General features: G+C 45.0%; 2 protein-coding genes across 2 annotated transcripts; both read right to left on the minus strand.

Moving 5' to 3' along the window:
• Nucleotides 1-9,040: 9,040 nt before the first annotated feature.
• On the minus strand, nt 9,041-11,727 carry LOC139262182 (ferritin heavy chain, oocyte isoform-like). The gene is made up of 4 exons (XM_070877327.1): nt 11,626-11,727; nt 10,071-10,217; nt 9,569-9,694; nt 9,041-9,196 (listed from the first exon to the last, which is right to left on the minus strand). Exons 1-4 carry the CDS (start codon nt 11,725-11,727, stop codon nt 9,041-9,043), a joined length of 531 nt encoding a protein of 176 aa, XP_070733428.1.
• An 8,430-nt stretch (nt 11,728-20,157) lies between these two features.
• LOC139262513 (ferritin heavy chain-like) lies at nt 20,158-22,228 on the minus strand. Its single transcript, XM_070877688.1, has 4 exons — nt 22,127-22,228; nt 21,160-21,303; nt 20,657-20,782; nt 20,158-20,313 (listed from the first exon to the last, which is right to left on the minus strand). Exons 1-4 carry the CDS (start codon nt 22,226-22,228, stop codon nt 20,158-20,160), a joined length of 528 nt encoding a protein of 175 aa, XP_070733789.1.
• Between the last annotated feature and the right edge of the window lie 501 nt (nt 22,229-22,729).

Below are 22,729 nucleotides of genomic sequence, written 5' to 3' on the forward strand. Positions count from 1 at the left end.
CAAAAAAAAAACAAAAAAAAACAACAAAAAATAAAGAGGGCAGGTATAAGTGTCTGGAGTGCCCCCCAGATCGGGGGGCACTCGATCTAATGTTATTTTGTACTCCCCAAAAAGAGTTGTGGAGTGGACCTGAGCACGTGGTGTCCACCCGTACGCTCAGGGCCTTCCGCGAGAGGTGGGCACCGGAGGGACTGGAGTGCATTGTCACCACCGGCAACCAAATTTTAATTTGATTTTATGTTTTAAAGTTTAATTTGTTTTAATTGCCGGGTTTTTAGTGTCTCCCTCCCCTTTTATAGGGGGCACTTGTAAATTATGGCTTTAGAGCCCAAAAAAGAACACAAAACAAACCTACAAAAATACAAAAAAAAAGGCCTTGGGAAATGTTTGGACTGTCCCCCAGATCGGGGGGCACGATTTAATGTTTATGATTTAATGTTTATTGTTAACTCCAAAAGAGTTGTGGACGGGACCTGAGCACGCGGTGTCCACCCGTACGCTCACGGTCTTCCGCGAGAGGTGGGCACCGGAGGGACTGGAGTGCATTGTCGCCCCCGGCAACCAAATTTTAATTTGATTTTATGTTTTAAAGTTTAATTTGTTTTAATTGCCGTGTTTTAATGTCCCCCTCCCCTTTTATAGGGGGCACTTGTAAATTATATGATTTTAATGCCCCCAAAAAATCACAAAAAAACCCCACAAAAACCCCCCAAAAAAACCCAAAAAAAACATTTATTAAAAAAAAGGGCAGTTAAGTGTCTGGAGTGTCCCCCAGATCGGGGAGCACTTGATCTCACGTTTATTTTGTTCCCACCCAAAAGAGTTGTGGAGGGGACCTGAGCACGCGGTGTCCACCGGTACGCTCGCGGCCTTCCGCGAGAGGTGGGCACCGGAGGAACTGGAGTGCATCATCACCCCCGGCAACCAAATTTTAATTTGATTTTATGTTTTAAAGTTGAATTTGTTTTAATTTCCGTGTTTTAATGTCCCCCTCCCCTTTTATAGGGGGCACTTGTAAATTATATGATTTTAATGCCCCCAAAAAAATCACAAAAAAAAACACAAAAAAAACCCAAAAAACAAAAAAATAAAAAATGAGGGCAGTTAAAAGTGTCTGGATGGAGTGTCCCCCAGATCGGGGGGCACTCGATCTAATGTTTATTTTGTCTCCCCCAAAAAAGAGTTGTGGAGGGGACCATGGGATGTTCAGTTCATGAAATTTTGGACACAATGAAATAGACTGCAGGCCAAAAAGAAAGATGTGTGTTTATATCACGTCTTTCACAACCTCAGGATGTCCCTGAGTGCTTTACAGCAAATGAAGTACTTTTTGAAGCACAGTCACTGTTGTAATGTAGGAAGTGTGGCAGCCAATTTGTACACAGCAAGGCTCCACAAACAGCAAGGTGAACATGATCACATTATCTGTTTTCAGTGACATTGTTTGAGGAATAAATATTGACCAGGTCACCTGGGATAATTCCCCTGCTGCTCTTCAAAGTAGTGCCACGGGATCATTTATGTCCAGCTCGGAGGACAGACGGGGCAACGGTTTTACATCTCATCCGAAAGACAACTCTGACAGTGCAGCACTCTCTCATTACTGCACTGTAGTGTCAGCCGAGATTCTGTGCTCACGTCTCTGGAGTGAGGACTTGAACCCACAACCTTCTGACTCAGAGATGAGAATGCTACCCACTGAGTCTCTGACTGATCCTGGAAACTAAAAGCTCTCTGTTACCCATTACGCTAATATCTATCTCAATAATCTGTGAAATCTCCACGCTATCTGCCTCCGGTGTTCCCAGACTCATCTCCCATGTTAGAACACGTGTTAGAGCTGAGTGCAGAGAGAGGCTGGGAATTACAAAACAGAATTAAAACAAACAGCAGGAGCTTGAGCCAAGTGCTGCACAGCAAGGGGAAGACAGACTGAAGAGATGGAGAAAGTAGCCAGGTAACTATAGGAGGAACTACTGGAGATTAGAACTTCATCTGAGTTTGGAACATGCCCAAGTTTGGATATCGCTGGCAAGGCCGACATTTATTGCCTATCCCTAGTTGCCCTGAGAAGGCGCTGGTGAGACTCCTTCTTGAACTATATTCAGGTGCTCAATTTGCCCGGTCACTTCAGAGGGCAGGTAAGAATCAACCACATTACTGTGCAAATGGAGTCACATATAAGCCAGACTGGGTAAGGACGACAGGTTTCCTTCCCGAAAAGGAAATTAGTGAGCCAGTTGTATCTTGACAGCAATCCTAAAAGTCCATGGTTACTGATATTAGTTTGTTTTAAATTTTAAACTGAATCCGAATGATGGTGGGATTTGAACTCACATTCTGTATATTATTGGTCTAGACCTCTGGATTACTAGTCCAGTGACATAACCACTGTACTATTGTACCCCTAACATACAGCTTGAAAAAAAGCTGACTCTCCACTTTTCAATCTCCATGAACATTGGCCTAGTTCACAGAGGCTGGTAATTATGTCCAGTGTATTTATTAGCAGTTTACGTTAAGATACCCAACTATGTTCCCAATTTTTCCTTTCCACACGATAGATAAATTTAGTGAGGCCTCATCGGACGTTCCTTGTGCTTTGGATCGGAACCTGCTTCAGCGAACACGTTCCTAGTGTTCCCAAAATTGAAAGACTCTCAGCAGTAATTCTTGGGGGTTGTCTATTCAGAAGGTGCAGACTCTGTACTGTAACAGCACGCCCTTGGCAAAGTGGTTCAAACATGAGGGGCAAGGTCTTACCGTAACCAGATTACATTTAAATCTCTTTCTCCAGTACACCCAACTTTAAAACCAGTTAAACACTAAGATTAGACTTGCAGCTATGACCATCTTAGGCCACCACTGAACCAAAGTCAGTATTCTGGAGGGGAAGAGATTAAAATAGCCACATGCCTGTAAAGTCCTGTCCCCTCAGTACGGATTCACACGAGGCATATAGTGAAGTCAAGGTCACTCTGGACCTGCACCTTTATTTCACAGCTCCGGAATGCTGCACTTGCCTGAGACCTGTCCTTATATACCTGCCTCTTGCAAGTGCACCCCTGGTGGTAAGGTATGCTGGTGGTTACAGGTCATATCTTATTACAGTCATGTATAACATGTTAGGATACAGTTATATATAATAATGTAAGATACATGACATCACCCTCCCCCAAGGTCTTATTGTCTTTATAGGTTCAGTCTCTCAGGTGGTCTACGCTCTTGCTTGGAGCGTCTGAGTTGTGGTTCAGTTGTTTGCCTTGGTGTCTGTTTTTCTTTGGGTGTGGTTGCTGGTATCTCGCTTGGGCTGTCTGTTTCGATTGGTGTGATTGTTGTTGACTCGCCTGGGCTGTCTGTTGGGATTGCCCTTTCCTCAGGTTGTCCCCTCTGTCTGTCCACCAGGTGTGGTGTGAGTTCCACATTGTAGTCTGCCTCTGGTTCCGCAGTGTTGTTGGTAAATCTGCTTTTGACTTGGTCTACATGCCTCTGGCAGGTTTTGCCATTGGCCATTTGTACTACCAGTAGCCTGTTTCCTTCCTTGCCCGTTACTGTCCCTGCAAGCCATTTGGGACCCCTGCTATAGTTTAGTACAAACACTTTGTCCCCAATCTCATTCCATCTCCCCCTCGAATTTCTGTCATGGTACTCAGTCAGCTTACGGCGCTTTGCCTCAAAGATTTCGTGCATGCCTGGGAGGATTAATGAGAGCCATGTTTTTAAAGTCCTTTTCATCAACAGTTGCGCGGGGGGGATCACAGTCAGTGAGTGCGGACGAGATCTGCATGCCAGTAGCAGTCATGACAGGCGACCCTGCAGCGTGGGACCTTGGATTTTAAGCATGCCTTGTTTAATGATTTGCACTGCTCTCTTCGCCTGGCCGTTGGAGACCGGCTAGAACGGTGCCGTCTTGACATGATTTATGCCGTGGTCAATTATAAAGTCTTGGAATTCTGCGCTGGTGAAGCACGGACCATTGCCACTGACCAATATGTCAGGGATTCCGTGCGTTGCAAACATGGTTGCGAGGCTCTCCACAGTGGTGGAGGTTGTGCTCGAGTTTAAAATGGTGCACTCGATCCACTTTGAAAATGCATCTATAACTACGAGGAACATTTTGCTCATGAATGGGCCCGCATAGTCTACGTGCACCCTCGACCACGGTTTGGTAGGCCAGGGGCTCAATGGAGCCTCCCTGGGGGCATTGCTGAGTTGGGCACAAATGGTGCACCTTCGGATGCAGAGCTCCAAGTTTGTGTCAATACCAGGTCACCAGACGTGGGATCTGGCCATGGTCTTCATGAGAACGATCTACGGGTGCTCGCGGTGGAGCTCCCGGACAAATGCCTCTCTGCCTCGCAGGGGCATGACTACTCGGCTGCCCCACATCAGGCAGTCTGCTTTTAGTGATAGCTCATGCATGCGTCTGTGAAAGGGTTTTAATTCCTCGGGGCAGGCATCGCGAGCCTCTGCCCAGTCATCGGTTAGGACACATCTTTTTACGAAGGATAACGTGGGGTCACTGGCCGTCCAGGCTCTGATTTGGCGAGCCTGTGGACTCAAAGGCATTGATTGCCATGACTATCACACAGTTCTGTTCATCAGACCCTTCCGTGGTCACCAGGGGTAGCCTGCTGAGCGCGTCGGCACAGTTGTCTGTGCCTGGTCTGTACCTTATGGTATAGTCGTAGGACGCCAGAATGAGTGCCCACCGTTGAATTCGCGCCGTGGCGTTGGCGTTTATTGCCTTGCTCTCAGATAGGAGGGATGTGAGGGGCTTGTGGTTGGTTTTTAATGCGAACTCAGCCCCGAGAAAGTATTGGTGCATCTTTTTGACACCGTACACGCACGCGAGCGCTTCCTTCTCTACCATTCCGTACCCGCGCTCTGCCCACGAAAGTGACCTGGAGGCATAAGCTATGGGTTGTAATTTGCCCGCACTATTGACATGTTGCAAAACGCACCCGACCCAATACGCTGAAACATCGCATGTGAGAACTAGCTTTTTACCTGGGTCATAGAAAGTCAGAACACTGTTGGAACACAGAAGGTTGCGTGCCTTATTGAAGGCGCGTTCCTGGGCGTCCCCCCAAAACCAATCGCACCCCTTCCTGAGTAGCACATGGAGAGGCTCCAGCAGCGTGCTTAAGTTCTGCATAAAGTTTGCAAAGTAATTGATTAGCCCGAAAAAGGCATGCAGTTCTGAGACATTCCGGGGCCTGGGTGCTAGGCAAATTGCTTCTGTTTTGGACTCTGTTGGGCGGATTCCATCAGCGGCAATCCTTCTGCCCAAAAATTCAACCTCGGGTGCAAGAAACAGGCATTTGGATTTCTTGACTCGTAGGCCTACCCGATCCAACTGCTTTAGTACTTCCTCTAAATTACGGAGATGGGAGTCGGTATCCCTGATCGTGATAAGTATGTCGTCTTGAAATACAACCGTCCCCGGGATGGACTTGAGCAAACTCTCCATATTGCGCTGGAATATAGAGCTGCCGACCTGATGCCGAATGGGCATCGATTGTACATGAAAAGGCCTCGATGTGTGTTGATGGTGGTGAGTAGCTTGGATTCCTCGGTCAATTCTTGCGTCATATACACAGATGTGAGGTCTAATTTTGAGAAAAGTTTACCTCCAGCCAATGTGGCAAATAAGTCCTCCGCTCTCGGCAGCGGGTACTGGTCCTGTAGGGAGACTCTGTTTATGGTAGATTTGTAGTCCCCACAGATTCGTATGGATCCATCAGGCTTCATGACTGGGACGATGGGACTTGCCCAGTCGCTAAATTCCACAGGTGATATAATGTCTTCCCGCAGAAGCCTGTCTAGTTCGTGTTCAATCTTTTCCCTCATCACATAGGGTACAGCTCTGGCCTTGTGATGGACCGGTCTAGCATCTTGTGTGATATAGATTTTGACTTTGGCCCCTTTGAAAGTGCCCACACCTGGTGAAAGAGATGTTCAAATCGCTTTATAACTGTTGAGCAGGAGGTCCGTTCCTCTAGTGACATGGCATGGACATCATCCCATTTCCAGTTTAGTTTTGCCAGCCAGCTTCTCCCCAGCAGTGCTGGGGGGTCTCTGGGGACAATCCACAGGAGAAGTCGGTTTACTGTCCCTTTGTGTGTGACAGAGAGCATGGCGCTGCTGAGGGCTGGTACGATTTCTTTGGTATAGGTCCTTAATTTGGTGTCGACCCTTGTGAGTTTTGGTCTGTCTCTTTTATGCGGTCACAGTTGTTCAAATTGTTGAGCTCCCATGAGAGATTGACTCGCTCCCGTATCCAGCTCCATGTTAACAGATATCCCGTTGAGTAGGACCCTCATCATTATAGGAGGCGTCCTGTTGTAGGAGCAGCAGCCATTGATCCTGTTGACCCGCTGTACATCGGTGTCCCGGGTACTGTCCCCACCATCTTCTGGTCCGCTTTCCGACCCATCTGATTCGTATACCAGCCGAGCTGCCGTTTTCTTGCACATGCGGGCCAAATGCCCTGTATATTTACAATTTCTGCAAACAGCCTGCCGAAATCGACATCCCCTTGATGAGTGCCCACCCCCACACCGCCAGCACAGACCTGTTCTGCGTCTGGCTGATCTCTCTTGAGCTTCTCTCAGTTTGTAGTTGATTGCTCGCATTGTGGGTTGATGAGGTGTGAACGGCCGTTCCTGTGGCCCTTGATGGCTTCTGCCTGCTGTCGAGAGCCTGTTCTCCCGGTTTTGTCTGTGTGTGTGGGTAGCAGCTTGTTTAGTGCTGTGAACTTCTTGTTCCGATATTTTGTTAGTTGTCGTACCTGCATTGTAAATCAACCTCGTTTCTTCTTCCTCTACCAAGAATGTCTGTGCAACCAGTGCTGCTGCCTCTAAGGTCAGGTTCTTGGTCTCTATGAGCTTTAAGAATATGTCTGCGTGGCCTATTCCTTCAATGAAAAAATCTCTCAGCATTTCTCTCCTCAGTTCATCGGAGAACTCACATAAACTAGCCAACCTCCGAAGTTCTGCCACGAAGTCGGGTATGCTCTGGCCCACACAGCGTCTGTAGTTGTAGAACCTGTGTCTGGCCATGTGTAGGCTGCTCGCTGGCTTCAGGTGGTCTCTTACCAGTGTGCTCAATTCTTCAAACGACTTGCTTGCTGGTTTCTCGGGTGCCAACAGATCCTTCATTAAAGCAGATGTTTTCGAGCCACAGCTGGTCAAGAGATGGGCTCTTCTCTTGTCTGCCTTATCGTTGCCTAACCAGTCTTTGCTTACAAAGCTTTGCTGGAGCCTTTCTATAAAGTCCTCCCAATTGTCTCCCGCATTGTACTTTTAATCTGATCCATTGTTCGCCATTCTGTGGATTCTGTAATCCCGTAACTCGTTGCCACTGTAAAGTCCTGTCCACTCAGTACAGATTCACACGAGGCATATAGTGAAGTCAAGGTCACTCTGGACCTGCACCTTTATTTCACAGCTCTGGAATGCTGCACTTGCCTCAGACCTGTCCTTATATACCTGTCTCTTGCCAGTGCACCCCTGGTGGTAAGGTATGCTGGTGGTTACAGGTCATATCTTATTATAGTCATGTATAGCATGTTAGGATACAGTTATATATAATAATGTACGATACATGACATCAAGCAGCGAAAACAATATACTAAATTGCAAGGAGTACAATTAATTTGCTGTTTAAACTGGAAGGAGTGTTTGGTGCTCTGAACAGTGGGAAGAGGAGCATCCTATTCAATAAGTATCTCCTGCATTTAAACAGGAATGTACCGTGGGAAAGGAAGGGGGTCTTTTGGGTGATTGAGGACCAGAGTGTCACGGCCAGACAGGTCACTTCACAATGCTGAAAGGGGAGGGAAAGGGAAGATGTGTTAGCGAGTAGGGTTGCCCGAGGTGGCAGAAAAGGCAGAGGATGATTCGTTGAATGTGGACGCTCCTGGTAAGGAAGGTGAGGACAAGGGGAACTGCATCGTGGATCTGCGAGTGAGGGAAAGGGGTTGGAGTATAACGATGGGAAATGGAGTCCAGCGGCACTGGCAGGCATTCATGTGAGCATTGATCAGGAGGCCAAGTTATTCGGTCATGATCGGAGCGGGCAGAAGAGAAGCTGTCCCAGAACCACCACACGAGGGTATCCACACTAACCAATGAAGCTGTGACAGCAAGCTGATACCAATTATTGCTTTCCCTCCTCATCCAATTGTCCCCGGGGTTCAATGCACTCGGACACTGGTGGTCTGTACAGCAGCTGCTAGTCTGCATACAAAGCTTAACAGGAAGTCTACAGCAGCAATGGTGAGTTCAGTTACTAAACAACCTGCAATAATAACTGAACAGGATCTACAGCAGTGACTGAATACAAACTGCTAATTCCAGGGCCAATATACTTATTTAATAAGATGCTAATCCTGGACTTTTTCCTTTACTGATCTGAAATGGTAAGACTGATTGAGCAGGAAATATTGCTGGTGTTTAACTTATGTTACAGCAACCTTTATTTTGTGGTATGGAGTTATCAGTTATGTAATGGTAGAGAGAATGTTCACTCGTGGGAACAGGTATTTTTAATCTGCTGACTAAATACCACGCTCTGCCATTCCCTCTCTGAACCTATTTAAGACACTCCCTAAAACCTACCTCTGACCATGATTTGTCTCTCCTCAGTCAATATCTTATGTGGCTGTTAACAGTCTGAACACACCCTCAACCATTTCACACCCTGCAACAAGTGTCTGAATATACAACTCAAACCCCAGAGGAAAAACAAATTTCATACAACTGAAACCCATAACACTGTTGCACAACTCAGTGTAATTCTTGTCTGATGTCAGTCATGTTATTTTTAATTTAACAACCACTCAAACATACAAGGAGACAAAACCCAGTCCAATGTTGAACAGTTTATTTACAGTAATGTTACATTTCACACGAAGAGCCTCAGTCTCAGATCTTTGTCCAACATCACAAGCCATCATTCCTTACAGAACAGGGGTCCCAGTTATTATACATCCAAGTACTAAACACAATAATCTTGATCCAGTCAGTCAGACAGTTTAGTCACTCTCCCCCAGGGTGTGCTTGTCAAATAGGTACTCTCCCAGGCCATTCTCAGGGGCTCCCAGTCTCTTCAGGTTGGTGATGTGATCTCCAAGTTGCTTGATCATCTTCACTTGTTCATCCAAGTAGTGGGTCTCCAGGAAGTCACACAACTGAAAAAGGGAAAGAGGGAAACTAGTTATGTCCAGCAGCAGATATCAAGGAATGTCAGCTTCCCCTTCAGAGTTTGGATTTTAATCCTTTGAACTGGAGGATAGACAAGTGGTGCAATTGGGATTGATGGAATTACTGTATCATTAGATGAAACATGCTGCACAATTGGTGCTCAGATCCTGGGATCATTGGGACACATTTACAAGTCTCTGTCCACGGTCGGCCAACTTCCCCCGTCCCTTCCCAAACAAAAAAAAAGACACCTGCACAAAGCTATTAAGCAAGGAGATCGTATAAGTCGGCACCAAAACAGCAAGGTTCCACAACCTCCAACTTACCCAAAAGCCCACATTAAATCATTAAGAACTTACATGAGGGTCGGTGCTCCCAGTGGAGAGTTTGTGCAGATCCAGCAGACTCTGGTTCACATTCTTCTCCATCTGCAGAGCTCTCTGCATCACCTCCAGACCATTGCTCCACTTATCCTGCTCTGGTTTCTGTCAGTGCAAACAGTAGAAAGTATTGAAATTAGGGATGCAATCAAAAGTATACATTAACATGAATCTATGTGTTAGCTTAACAGCAATTTTGTATTCTAAACCACTGGAATCATATTGGTCAAGTAAAAAGCATAGATGTATTTAAAGGGAAGCTAGGCAGGTGCATGGGAGAAAGGAACAGAACGATAATATGCTGATATAGGGTTAGATAAAGCAATATGGGAGGAGGCTCGCTGAAATATAAACAGCAGCAAAGACCAGTTTGGCCAAATAGCCAGAGTCCTGTAAATTGAAAATAATTGCTTTACAATGTATTTGGAACATTCAGTCTAAGGGGAGCCGGACAGAAAGCCACTCCTTTATTGTATCCAACCTTGATGTCCGCCAAGATGATCCGTCCTCCACGGCGATTCTGGAATTCCATCAGTTTCTCAGCATGCTCACGTTCCTCATGTGACTGCTCCTTGAAGAACTCAGCAAAGTGACGCAGGGCAACATCATCCCGGTCAAAGTAATAGGACTATGGGGGGGGGGGGGGGGGGGGGGGAATATCAGAAGAGTAGTTCGGTATTATATTGCAGAATCATGTACAGGAATTCAACCTCAATATTTTGCTTTCTTTCAAGAGTGCACAATCACACTGAACTTTTAACCCAATGAAAAACCACAGCATAGCATCAAAGCCTTGATTTTTTACACATGGACAGGGGTGCTTGGGGTGGGGGCAGGCTGGTTACAAAGGAATGTATTCAAGATTTCCTCCATCCTTGCAGGAACAAATACTTCCTGACTTCCCTCCTACATGGTCCAACTCATTTCAAGATTACATCCCCTCATTGCAAAGGTAGAGAAAGACCCGCAGTGATTTAGAATGAGGATACAAATCCTGAATTCCATGCAGGGAGTGCAGAATATTCTCCACATACACTTCAAGCTCAAAAGTTCCCAGGATATTCAGAATGGGCCCACTTTTGGCCATGACTCGCTTCATTTTATTTGGAGCAAGTTGGTTTTTCTGACGGAAGTTAAAACACCCGATTTTCCCCAATAAACTTACTCCAGAGTAATTTAGCGAGGTACATTTTTTTTTGCCCCCAAGTAGGGGGCAGTCCCAGACACTTCCACCAGTTTTGGCCATTTATGGCTCTTTGGCCAGCTAACATTTAAACCAAAATCGACTGAGGTCAGTATGTGGCCAGCTCTGAAAAACGTTGCGGGCAGTTAAGAAATCGGCGCAGGTAAGTAAGGACCTGCACCCAAGCACCAATTACAAATAAAAAGATGTTAAAATAGCTAAATAAAAATATAGAATTCAGGTAAACAATTGAACAACAATTAAATATTTGAAGTAAATCCTAGCTTGAGCTGGGAAAGGTAGCAGGCTAGCCTGTACAGGCCAGCCTGTACAGCAGGGCATTCGGCGTGGGATGGGGCAGCCGGCAAAGATGCATTGGAAAGCTGGGGGAGGGTTTGGGAAAAGGAAAGGCTGGGGTGGGCAGCATCTCAGGTAGGGTTCTGCCAGCCTGGGCTGCACTCAGATGCAGGCAACCATTCGGCCATGGCTGGGGGGCGGGGCAGATGATATCAGGGCTTGCTGACAGCTTGCAAGACACGCTGGGAGAATGAGGAGCATGCGCACAGACTCCACTGCGCATGTGACAGCTGTCAGCAGTGTTTTCAGCGCAGAGCTCTAACTCGGCCCCTCCCACTCCACCATGGACACCGCTCCAGGGCACCAAAGACACTCAGCAGAGAGGCCAAGATACCAAGTAAGTTTTTTGGCAGCCTTTCCAGTGTATAAAGGGTCAGTGCGCCAAAAATATGGGTTGGCCAAAATTGGGCCCAATAAGTGGACTGGATACAACACAATTTAATAAATTCACATTACAAAGTTGCCATTGTGAATTAGTCTAAAAGGCAAAACACACCATAGAAAGATAAACATAGGAAGAATAGAGCTCCATGTTGATCTGCTTGTTGACAGCATCCTCACAATCCTGCTGGTAGTTCTGACGCATTTGAGAAACCATCTTGATACTTTTTCCCAAAACAAAGTTTGTTGAAGCACCAAACTAAGATTTAACCAACCGCAAACTCCTGTATTTATACTGCTGGATAATCCAGGGTGTGGCAGGTGAGATGATAAATGACATTCCTCATTACCCAATCAGATATTGCAGCCTCTCAGAGCACCAATCAACTAAAGGGAGGAGGGGAGCTGGACTCCCAGAGCCAGTCAGATCTTTGATGAATTAGCATCATTGGTTGACAACTCAATGAGGATCTCAACTGTCCTAACTTTCCTCAAACACAGTTCAAATATTCAGAATCACAGGTTGAAAGGAATCCTCTACTCTTTAGGCTAATCAATTGGGAAAAAATTAAAACATGTGTCCCCTTTATAAGGATGAATAAACAATAAGTTCCAAATATGACAAAACTAACAAGCACTTTTCAAATTATAATTTAGTTCCCTGTATCCACGCTGCACTCCAGTCCCTCTGGTGCCCACCGTTCATGGAAAGCCTCCAACATACCGGCAGACACCGAGTGGTCCCTCTCCAGGGACACACGGGCACGGACATAGCCGCAGAAGAGAGACAGGCAGACGGAGAGAACACCCCATCGACCGTGCTCTGCCTGGACCAGTTAATGGCCACCTTGAAAGGTTCATTGAATCCTCTGTTGTTTGCGAGTTAGTGTCTTTTTAATAGTTCTGGATGGTTGTGTGGATTGGTCATTTGAAGGTATCTGCGATTTTCTGCAACATCCAAACAGATCAGTGAGTGTGCAAAGGAACCAACAGTGGGTCAGATGAATTCAAAGTGCTCGTCATCAATGTGTCAAACACAAGTGCTCAGATATTCCATCACTTCCATGTTTCGTGAGCACCAGTACACACATCAGCTAGAATGTGGAAGGGACCATAGGATGTTCAGTTTGTGTTTTTTATCATTAAATTTTAGAAGCAATGAAATAGACTGCAGGCCAAAACGGAAGACTTGCATTTATATAGCACCTTTCACAATCTCAGGCTGACCCTGACCGCTTCACAGCCAATGAAGTACATTTTGAAGCACAGTGACTGTTGTAATGTAGGAAATATGGCAGCCAATTTGCACGCAGCAAGGCCCCACAAACAGCAAGGTGAACATGACCACATTATCTGTTTTCAGTGACATTGGTTGAGGAATAAATATTGGGCAGGTCACCGGGGATAACTCCCCTGCTCTTCTTCAAAGTATTGCTATGGGATCTGTTATGTCCAGCTCAGAGGGCAGTCAGGGCCACGGTTGAAACTCCCTCATGACTGCACTGTAGTGTCAGCCGAGATTCTGTGTTCACATCTCTGGAGTGGGGACTTGAACCCACAACCTTCTGACTCAGAGACGAGAGTGCTACCCACTGAGTCCACCTGACTGATGCCCGAAACAAAAAGCTCTCAGTTACCCACTCTGCCAATAACTAACTCAATCATCTGTGAAATCTCCAATTTATCTGCCTCCGGTGATCCCAGTCTCATCTCTCGTGTTAGACTACGTGTTAGAGCTGAGCGCAGAGAGTGGTTGGGAAATATGAAACAAGATTGATACAAACAGCAGGAGCTTGAGCCAAATGCTGCACAGCAAGGGGAAGACAGGCTGAAGAGATGGAGAAAGCAGCCAGGTAACTGTAGGAGGAACTACTGGAGATTTGGTCTCATTGCTTTGAACTTCGTAACATGCCCAAGTTTGGATGTCGCTGGCAAGGCCGACATTCATTGCCTTTCCCTAGTTGCCCTGAGAAGGTGCTGGTGAGACTCCTTCTTTGAACCATGTTCAGGTACTCAATGGTTGAGAGACACCTTGCTCGGTCACTTCAGAGAACATTTGCTGGAATTTTTTGAGGCTGTAACAAACAGGATGGATAAAGGGGAACCAGTGGATGTGGTGTATTTGGAATTCCAGAAGGTATTTGACAAGTTGCCACATAAAAGGTTATTGCTCAAGATAAAAGTTCACAGGGTTGGGGGTAATATATTAGCATGCATAGAGGATTGGCTAACTAACAGAAAACAGAGAGTCGAGATAAATGGTTCATTCTCTGGTTGGCAATCAGTAACTAGTGGGGTGCCGCAGTGATCAGTGCTGGGCCGCCAACTATTTACAATCTATATTAACGACTTGGCAGAAAGGACTGAGTGTAATGTAGCCAAGTTTGCTGATGATACAAAGATGGGAGGAAAAGCAATGTGTGAGGAGGACACAAAAATACATAGACAGGCTAAGTGAATGGAGAAAATTTGACAGATGGAGTATAATGTTGGAAAGTGTGAGGTCATGTACTTTGGCAGAATAAAATCAAAGAGCAATATATTGTTTAAATGGAAAATAGATTGCAAAATGCTTCAGTACAGTGGGATCTGGGGATACTTGTGCATGAAACATAAGAGGATAGTATGCAGGTATAGCACGTGATTAGGAAGGCCAATGGAATCTTGGCCTTTATTGCAAAGGGGATGGAGTATAAAAGCAGGGAAGTCTTACTACAGCTCTACAGGGTATTGCTGAGGCCACACCTAAAATACTGCGTACAGTTTTGGTTTCCATATTTACAAAAGGGTGTACTTGCTTTGGAGGCAATTCAGAGAAAGTTCACTAGGTTGATTCCAGAGATGAGGGGGTTGACATATGAGGAAAGGTTGAGAAGGTTGTGCCTCTACTCATTGGAATTCAGAAGAATGAGAGGTGATCTTATCGAAACATATAAGATTATGAGGGGGCTTGATAAGGTGGATGCAGAAGGGATGTTTCCACTGATGGGGGAGACTAGAACTAGGGAGCATGATCTTAGAATAAGGGGCTGCCCATTTAAAACTGAGATGAGGAGTAATTTCTTCTCTCAGAGGGTTGTAAATCTGAGGAATTTGCTGCCTCAGAGAGCTGTGGAAGCTGGGACATTGAATAAACTTAAGACAGAAATAGACAGTTTCTTAAACGATAAGTGGATAAGGGGTTATGAGGAGCGGGCAGCGAAGTGGAGCTGAGTCCATGATCAGATCAGCCATGAACTTATTGAATGGTGGAGCAGGCTCGTGGGGCCATATGGTCTACTCCTGTTCCTATTTCTTATGTTCTTATGTAAGAACCAACCACATTACTGTGCAAATGGAGTCATATATAAGCCAGACTGGGTAAGGACAGCAGGTCTCCTTCCCTAAAAGGAAATTAGTGAGCCAGTTGGATTTTTACAACAATCCGAAAAGTCCATGGTTACTGATATCAGGTTGTTTTACATTTTAAACTGAATCCAAATGATGGTGGGATTTAAACTCACATTCCGTGTATTATTGGTCCAGGCCTCTGGATTAATCGTCCAGTAGCATAACCACTGCACTATTCTACCTCGAACATATAGCTGAACAAAGGCTGAATCTCCTCTTTTCCTCTTTGAGTCAGGGAGGTTTAAAGGCTGCAATGAGACTGAGGTGATTCCGCACCTATTACATCCTGGTAACCACCGGTATTTGAATTCAAACAACAGTTTAGTTAATTCATAACTGAGGGAAAGGCTCATATCCATTAATTGCAAATTCACTATTTTGGTCCATTATCGTCAATAATTACATTTAGATGAATATGACTGGAAGAGAATATTGCACAATGTTAAATCATTCTCTGTGATCATTGGCCTAGTTCACAGAGGCTGGTAGTATATAGATTAGCAGTTTACATTAAGATATCTAACTATGTTACCAATTCTTCCTTTCCATATGATATGTGCATTTAGTGAGGCCTCATCCAGCGTTCCTTTTGCTTTGGTTCGACACCAGTTTCAGCGAACACTTTCCTGCTGTTCCCAAAATAGAAAGACTCTCAGCAGTAATTCTTGGGGGTTGTCTTTTCAGAAGGTGCAGACTCTGTACTGTAACAGTACGCCCTTGGCAAAGTGGTTCAAACATGAGGGGCAAGGTCTTACCGTGACCAGATTACACTGAAATCTCTTTCTCCAGTTCACCCAACTTTAAAACCAGTTAAAGGCTAAGATTAGAATTGTAGCTATGACCATCTTAGGCCACCACTGAACCAAAGGCAATATTCTGGAGGGGAAGAGATTAAAACAGCCACATGCCCAAGCAAATCAGGTTTGATCAAGCTCACAATCAAATTCTCAGCAGTAGTAATTCTTATTTAATGCAAGGTCACACGGCATTGATCTGAAAATGTGTTCAGTTACTTAAAAGAAGAAAAGGAACAAAAGCAAAATACTGCGGGTGCTGGAAATCTGAAAGAAAAACAGAAAATGCTGGAAATACTCAACAGGTCAGGCAGCATCTGTGGAGAGAGAAACAGAGTTATCGTTTCAGGATGACATTTCACCAGAATTGGAAAAGGTTAGTGATGTAACAGATTTTAAGCAAGTGCAGGGGCAGGGAAAGGGGTGGGGGAGGGGAGGAAAGAACAAAAGGGAAGGTCTGTGATAGGGCGGAAGGCCGGAATGATTAAATGACAAAAGGTATGAAAGTACAAAGCAAAAGGAGATGCAATGGGACAAGTAAAGGAACAAAAGATGGGTCTAGAAGAGGTGTAAATGGGTGCAGCAGGATCATCAACAGCTGCTATCTGAAAAACATATGGACAGAGGTTCTGATCTGAAATTGTTGAACTCGATGTTGAGTCCAGAAGGTTGTAACGTGCCTAATAAAAAGCTGAGGAGCTTATGTTGAGCTTCACTAGAACAGTGCAAGAGGCTGAGGACAGAGAGGTCAGATTGAGAGCGGAATGGAGAATTAACTTTACAGACGATTGGAAAATCTGGGTCACAATTGCGGACTGAACAGAGGTATTTCGCAAAGCGGTCACCCAATCTGCATTTGCTCTTCCCAGTGTAGAGGAGACCACATCGTGAGCTGCGAATAGAGTATACTAAATTGAATTGAAGTACAAGTAAATCGCTGTTTTACCTGGAAGGAGTGTTTGAGGATCTGAACAGTGGGATGGGAGGAGATAAAAGAGCAGGTGTTGCATCTCCTTCACAGGAATGTGCTGCAGGAAAGGGAGGGAGTGTTGGAGGTGATTGAGGAGTGGACCAGGGTGTCACGGAGGGAGAGGTCCCTTAGGAATGCTGAAAGGGGAGGGGAAGGTAAGTGGTGGAAATGGTGGATGATTATCCATTGAATGTGATGGCTGGTGGGGTAAAAGTTGTGGACAAGGGGAACAGTATTGTGGTTCTGGGAGGGAGGGAAGGGGTGAGAGCAGAGCTGTGGGAAATGGACAGACATGATCAAGAGCCATGTCCACCACGGAGAGGATATGGAGTTGAAACCTCAGCTCAGGGTCAAATTGGATAGCATGGTTGTGAACAGTCTGGTTCAACCTCAGATAGTGGCCAGGAAGAGGGATGGAGTCCGTGGTTGGGGAACGGAGTTTGTGGCGGGGAAATAAATACCTGATTTTTGTTGTAATACTTTTATTGAATGGATACAACAAAGTTTGTTGTGCAGCTGACGACACTCTAGAAATATTATAGAATAGTGCAAGAGATTGACCTGTTGTGAAACCATATTCGAGAATACTAACACTCATTAAACCATGGGGCATTAGGAGGTTAGACACACCTCGTATAAATTCTGTTCCTGGGGGTGATGGTGCACTCCAGTCCCTCCGGCGTCCACCTCTCACGCAAGGCCGCGAGCGTACCGGTGGACACCCTGGCTTGAACGTAACCATGGAATAGAGGCAGGCAGTAGGGATGAACACCACCCTCGACCACCCGCTGACTGGACCGGTTAATGGCCACCTTGGCAATGCCCAGCAGCAGTCCTATAAGGAAGCTTTCCGACCTACCTACTCGCCTTCGCACAGAATGCCCAAAGATCAGTCGTGTGGGACTGAAGGCCAGAAATTTAACTGGACCAGCCACATAAATACTGTGGCAACAAGACCAGTCAGAGGCTGGGTATTTGATGTTGAGTGTCTTACCTCCTGATAACCCAAAGCCTTTCCACCATCTACAAGGCACAAGTCAGGAGTGCGATGGAATACTCTCCACTTGCAGCTCCAACAATTCCCCAGAAGATCAATACCATCCCTGACAAAGCAGGGCACTTGATTGGCACCCCATCCATCACCGTCAATAACTCTTTTTGGGGAGTACAAATAAACATTAGATCAAGTGCCCCCCGATCTGGGGGACACTCCAGACACTTATAACAGCCCTCTTTTTTTGTTTTTTTGGGGTTTTTTTTTGTATTTTTGTCGGGTTTTTTTTGTGTTTTTTTTTAGGGCATTAAAATTCAATATTTTACAAGTGCCCCTATAAAAGTGGAGGGGGACACTAAAACCCCGGCAATGAAAACAAATTAAACTTTAAAACATAAAATCAAATTAAAATTTGGTTGCCGGGGGTGATGATGCACTCCAGTCCCTCATCGCCCATCTCTCGCGGAAGGACGCGAGCGTACCAGTGGAGGCGCGTGCTCCATCTCTCTTGACACCCTGGCCCGAATGTAGGCATGGAAGAGAGGCAGGCAGTCAGGCTGAACGACCCCCTCGACCGCCCGCTGCCTGGACCAGTTAATGGTCACCTTGGCAATGCCCAGCAGACTCCTACAAGGAAGCCTTCCGACCTACCCACTCGCCTTCGCACAGAATGCCCAAAGATCAGTAGCGTGGAACTGAAGGCCAGAAATTTAACTGGACCAGCCACATAAATACTGTGGCAACAAGACCGGTCAGAGGCTGGGTATTTTGTGTTGAGTGTCTCACCTCCTGATAACCCAAAGCCTTTCCACCATCTACAAGGCACAAGTCAGGAGTGCGATGGAATACTCTCCACTTGCCTAGATGAGTGCAGCTCCAACAATTCCCCAGAAGCTCAACACCATCCCTGACAAAGCAGCCCACTTAATTGGCACCTCATCCATCACCGACAACATTCACTGCCTCTACCACCGGCGTACCATGGTTGCAGTGTGTACCATTGACAGGATGCACTGCAGCAATTCAATAAGGCTTCTTCAGCAGCATCTGCCAACCCGCGAGCTCTACCAACTAGAAGGACATGGGCACCATGTGCATGGGAACACTATCACCTGCAATTTCCCCTGCAAGTTGTAAATATATCGCCGTTGGGTCAAAATCATGATACTCCCTCCGTAACAGCACTGTGGATGTACCTTCACCACAGGACTGCAAGAAGGCAGCTTACCACCACGTTTCCATGGGCAATTAGGGAGGGGCAATAAATGCTAGCCTTTCCACTGATGCCCACAACCCACAACAAATTTTTGAAAAAAAAGACATTAACATGGATAGACGAAAGATTGCGATATAATTGCACCCAGTGCAATTCTCAGCAAAGTTGCTCAAATAACTTGCAAACACTGGAATATTGCAGCTCCAGAATCAACAACATTTGAATCCATTCATGAATGAGAAGGGGACAAAGAGAGCCAAGGGAATTTGGAAAGGATGATTGCTGTTTGGTATGAATTGCACAACAGGACTAAATGCAAATATGGAGGAGCTGCTAGTATTGAGTTATAAGTTGATGGAACAGTTATCTATTTTAATGTCAGTGTTTTTCTTCATACATTTACTCCTTCCAGAGAATCATAATTTGATATATCCAATGATCCAAGAGACAAAACCTACCCTGGCAGCTGCATAATTTAAATTTTGTTAAATAAAAACATCTAAAAATAAAAGCAATTATCAGTACCGGTGTTCAAGAAACCCATATCATTAATGTTTAGGAAAGGAAATCTGTCGACTTACACGGGACTCCATACCCATAGCCATGTGGTTTGATGCTTAACTGCCCAAGCAAGCCACTCAGTTGTACCAGGTGACAAACGCTCAAGGGCAATTGGAGATAGAAATAAATGCTGGCCTTAAGATCAGACATTGCTGATCTGTATGATGTCACTTGCCCTTTGCCCACATAGTTCAAGAGGAAGTTTATAGCAGCAGTGTGTTTAGTTTACTAAGCTATCCACAGTTCTCACTCTGAATGCAAAAAAGGTAAGTTAGATAAACACAGGAATAAGAAAGGAATAGAAAGATATGCTAATAGGTCCAAAACAAACACCAGTTTTCTGTGCAATTCTGAAAACACAGGCAGATGTAAAGTTTTTGATAGTGAGAGCCAAAGACAATTTGGGAAATAGTAAGCTGTCAATCACAGGCCGACTCATGGCCAATTAATGTATGAAATTTCAAACTAAATCCTTATGCAATGCTTTTATATGAGCAAAGTCACATTAATCAAAAAATAAGTAACTGCTCAAACATACAAAAAAAAAGACAAAACCCAGTCCGATGTTGAACAGTTTATTTACAGTTATGCTACATTTCACATCAGGAGCCCAGATCTCAGAGCTCTTTGTACAAAGTCACAAGCCATCATTCCCAACAGCACAGGGGTCCCAATTATATAAATTGGGAGTACTAAACACAATAAGCTTGATCCCAATCAGTTTAGTCACACTCCCCCAGGGTGTGCTTGTCAAACAGGTACTCTCCCAGGCCATTCTCAGGGGCTCCCAGTCTCTTCAGGTTGGTGATGTGATCTCCAAGCTTCTTGATCATCTTCACTTGTTCATCCAAGTAGTGGGTCTCCAGGAAGTCACACAACTGAAAGAGGGAAACTAGTTATGTCCAGCAGCAGATATCAAGGAATGTCAGCTTCCCCTTCAGAGTTTGGATTTTAATCCTTTGAACTGGAGGATAGTCAAGTGGTGCAATTGAGATTGATGGAATTACATTAGTTTAAACTCACTGTACAATAAGTTCTCAGATCCTGGGACACATTTTCTAGTTACTGTCCACAGTAGGCCAAATTTCTACCCCCCCCCCCACCCCCACAACACCCAACAAAAAAACCACCAACCAAAAGCTATTGTGCACAGAGAACTTTTAATTAGGCTCAAGAACAAGTTTCCTCAACCTAAGCCCACATCATTTAAAAAAAACTTACACAAGGGTCGGTGCTCTCAGTGGAGAGTTTGTGCAGATCCAGCAGACTCTGGTTCACATTCTTCTCCATCTGCAGAGCTCTCTGCATCGCAACCAGACCATTGCTCCACTCATCCTGCTCTGGTTTCTGGAAAGAAATAACATTTTAACAGTTCACTTATACAGGATGAAACAAACATGAGGATGTATGGAACAAAATTAGGGCTACAATCAAAAAAGTCTACATCACCATGAAACCAATGTGATGGCCTAGGCCATCAGAACTACATGGAGGGGGAATTTAAAAAGGGAATATTTAAGGGGAAGCAAGGCAAGTGCATGGGGAGAAAGGACTAGAACAATATGCTGACAGGGAGAGATGAAGCGAGATGGGAGGAGGCCCGCTGGAGTCTCAACACCGGCAAAGACCAGCTTAGCCAAATGGCTTATTTATCCTGCATATTGTTTGGTTCCAATCAGTCCAAGGGGAGCCAGACAGAAGGCCACACATTTATGAAATCCAACCTTGATGTCCGCCAAGATGATCCGTCCTCCACGCCGATTCTGGAATTTCATCAGTTTCTCAGCATGCTCACGTTCATGTGACTGCTCCTTGAAGAACTCAGCAAAGTGACGCAGGGCAACATCATCCCGGTCAAAGTAGAAGGACTGTGGAGAGATCAAAAGCATAGTTGGATATTGCATGGCGGACCATTATCCTGGGCCTTATAATGGAAACTACCTACTTAGCTAACCTTGTACAGACAGTGGATAATTTCACAACTAAATCTGGAAACTTTGTGATTTGCAAAAGAACCAGTGGAATTACAATTTTTTTTTTAAAATTTAAATGCATAAAGGGCATGAAAGGGTGGTGGAAGCAGATTAAATGCCAACATTCAAAAGAAAATTGGATAAATACTAGACAGGGTTATGGGAACACGCAAGGAGTGGACAAGTTGTATTGCTCCACCCAACAGTTAGCGAGGCACAATGGACTGAATGGCCTCCTGTGCTGCATCATTTCATGATCACCAATTCAGCTTTGATTGAACATGCTCAAAACTGGAACCTTCATCTTGGCACCCTATATTCATTGCAGCTCTGCAAATTAGTGAAGGAACTACTAGATTTATACCCTTCTGGTCACCAGAATCACAATCATTGTTTATTAACCCAGCTATATTTTCTACAGGCTAGTTAAAGGGAACTACTAGAACTGTAAGCAGACCCCTTAAAGTAGGAGACGTGGTCATAGTCCACAGTTCACATAGTACAAAGGAGAAAAACTGGTCCAGTTTTACTGGCCAATTCATCCCAAGGAACCAAATCTACCACAAGCAGTGTAAATTTGGAACCTTCCACACTAGACAAGGCATTTCAGAGGAGAACCAGATAGCAAGGAATGGAAGTTATCAGAATACAGCATAGAATTTAGTCAATTCACACAACATAGCCGCCATTGTAAAGTGGTCATATATACAACATTCACCATAGAGAGATAAACATAGGAGGAATAGAGCTCCGTGTTGATCTGCTTGTTGACAGCATTCTCACAGTCCTGGTGGTAGTTCTGCCGCACTTGAGAAGCCATCTTATTTTTTTTAAATATTGAAGTCTAAACTTTGATGAAGTACCAAACTAAGATTTAATCAACCTCAAACCCTTGTATTTATACTGCTGGATAATCCAGGGCGCGGCAGCCTAGATAAATGTCCAATCAGAAGTTGCAGCCTCTCAGAGCACCAATCAAGTAAAGGGAGGAGGGAAATGGATTCTCAGAGCCAGTCAGATCTTTGACGAATGAGCATCATTGGTTGACAACTCAATAAGGATCACAATTGTCCTGAACACAGTTCAAATATCCAGAATCACAAGTTTAATTGAATCCTCTACTCTTTAGGCAAATCAATTCACAGAATCATAGAATGGTTGCAGCAGGAAAGAAAGCCATTCGGCCCATTGAGCCTGTGCCAACTCGCAGATAGGCCCACTGCCCTAATTGGGATGATTAAATCAGCTATCGGAAACATTTAAATCATAATTGCCCCCTTTATAAGGGGGAATAAATAATAAGTCCAACTGGTGAAAATAC

Source organism: Pristiophorus japonicus, chromosome 4 (genome assembly GCF_044704955.1).
Source record: "Pristiophorus japonicus isolate sPriJap1 chromosome 4, sPriJap1.hap1, whole genome shotgun sequence".
Lineage (NCBI taxonomy): Eukaryota > Metazoa > Chordata > Chondrichthyes > Pristiophoridae > Pristiophorus > Pristiophorus japonicus.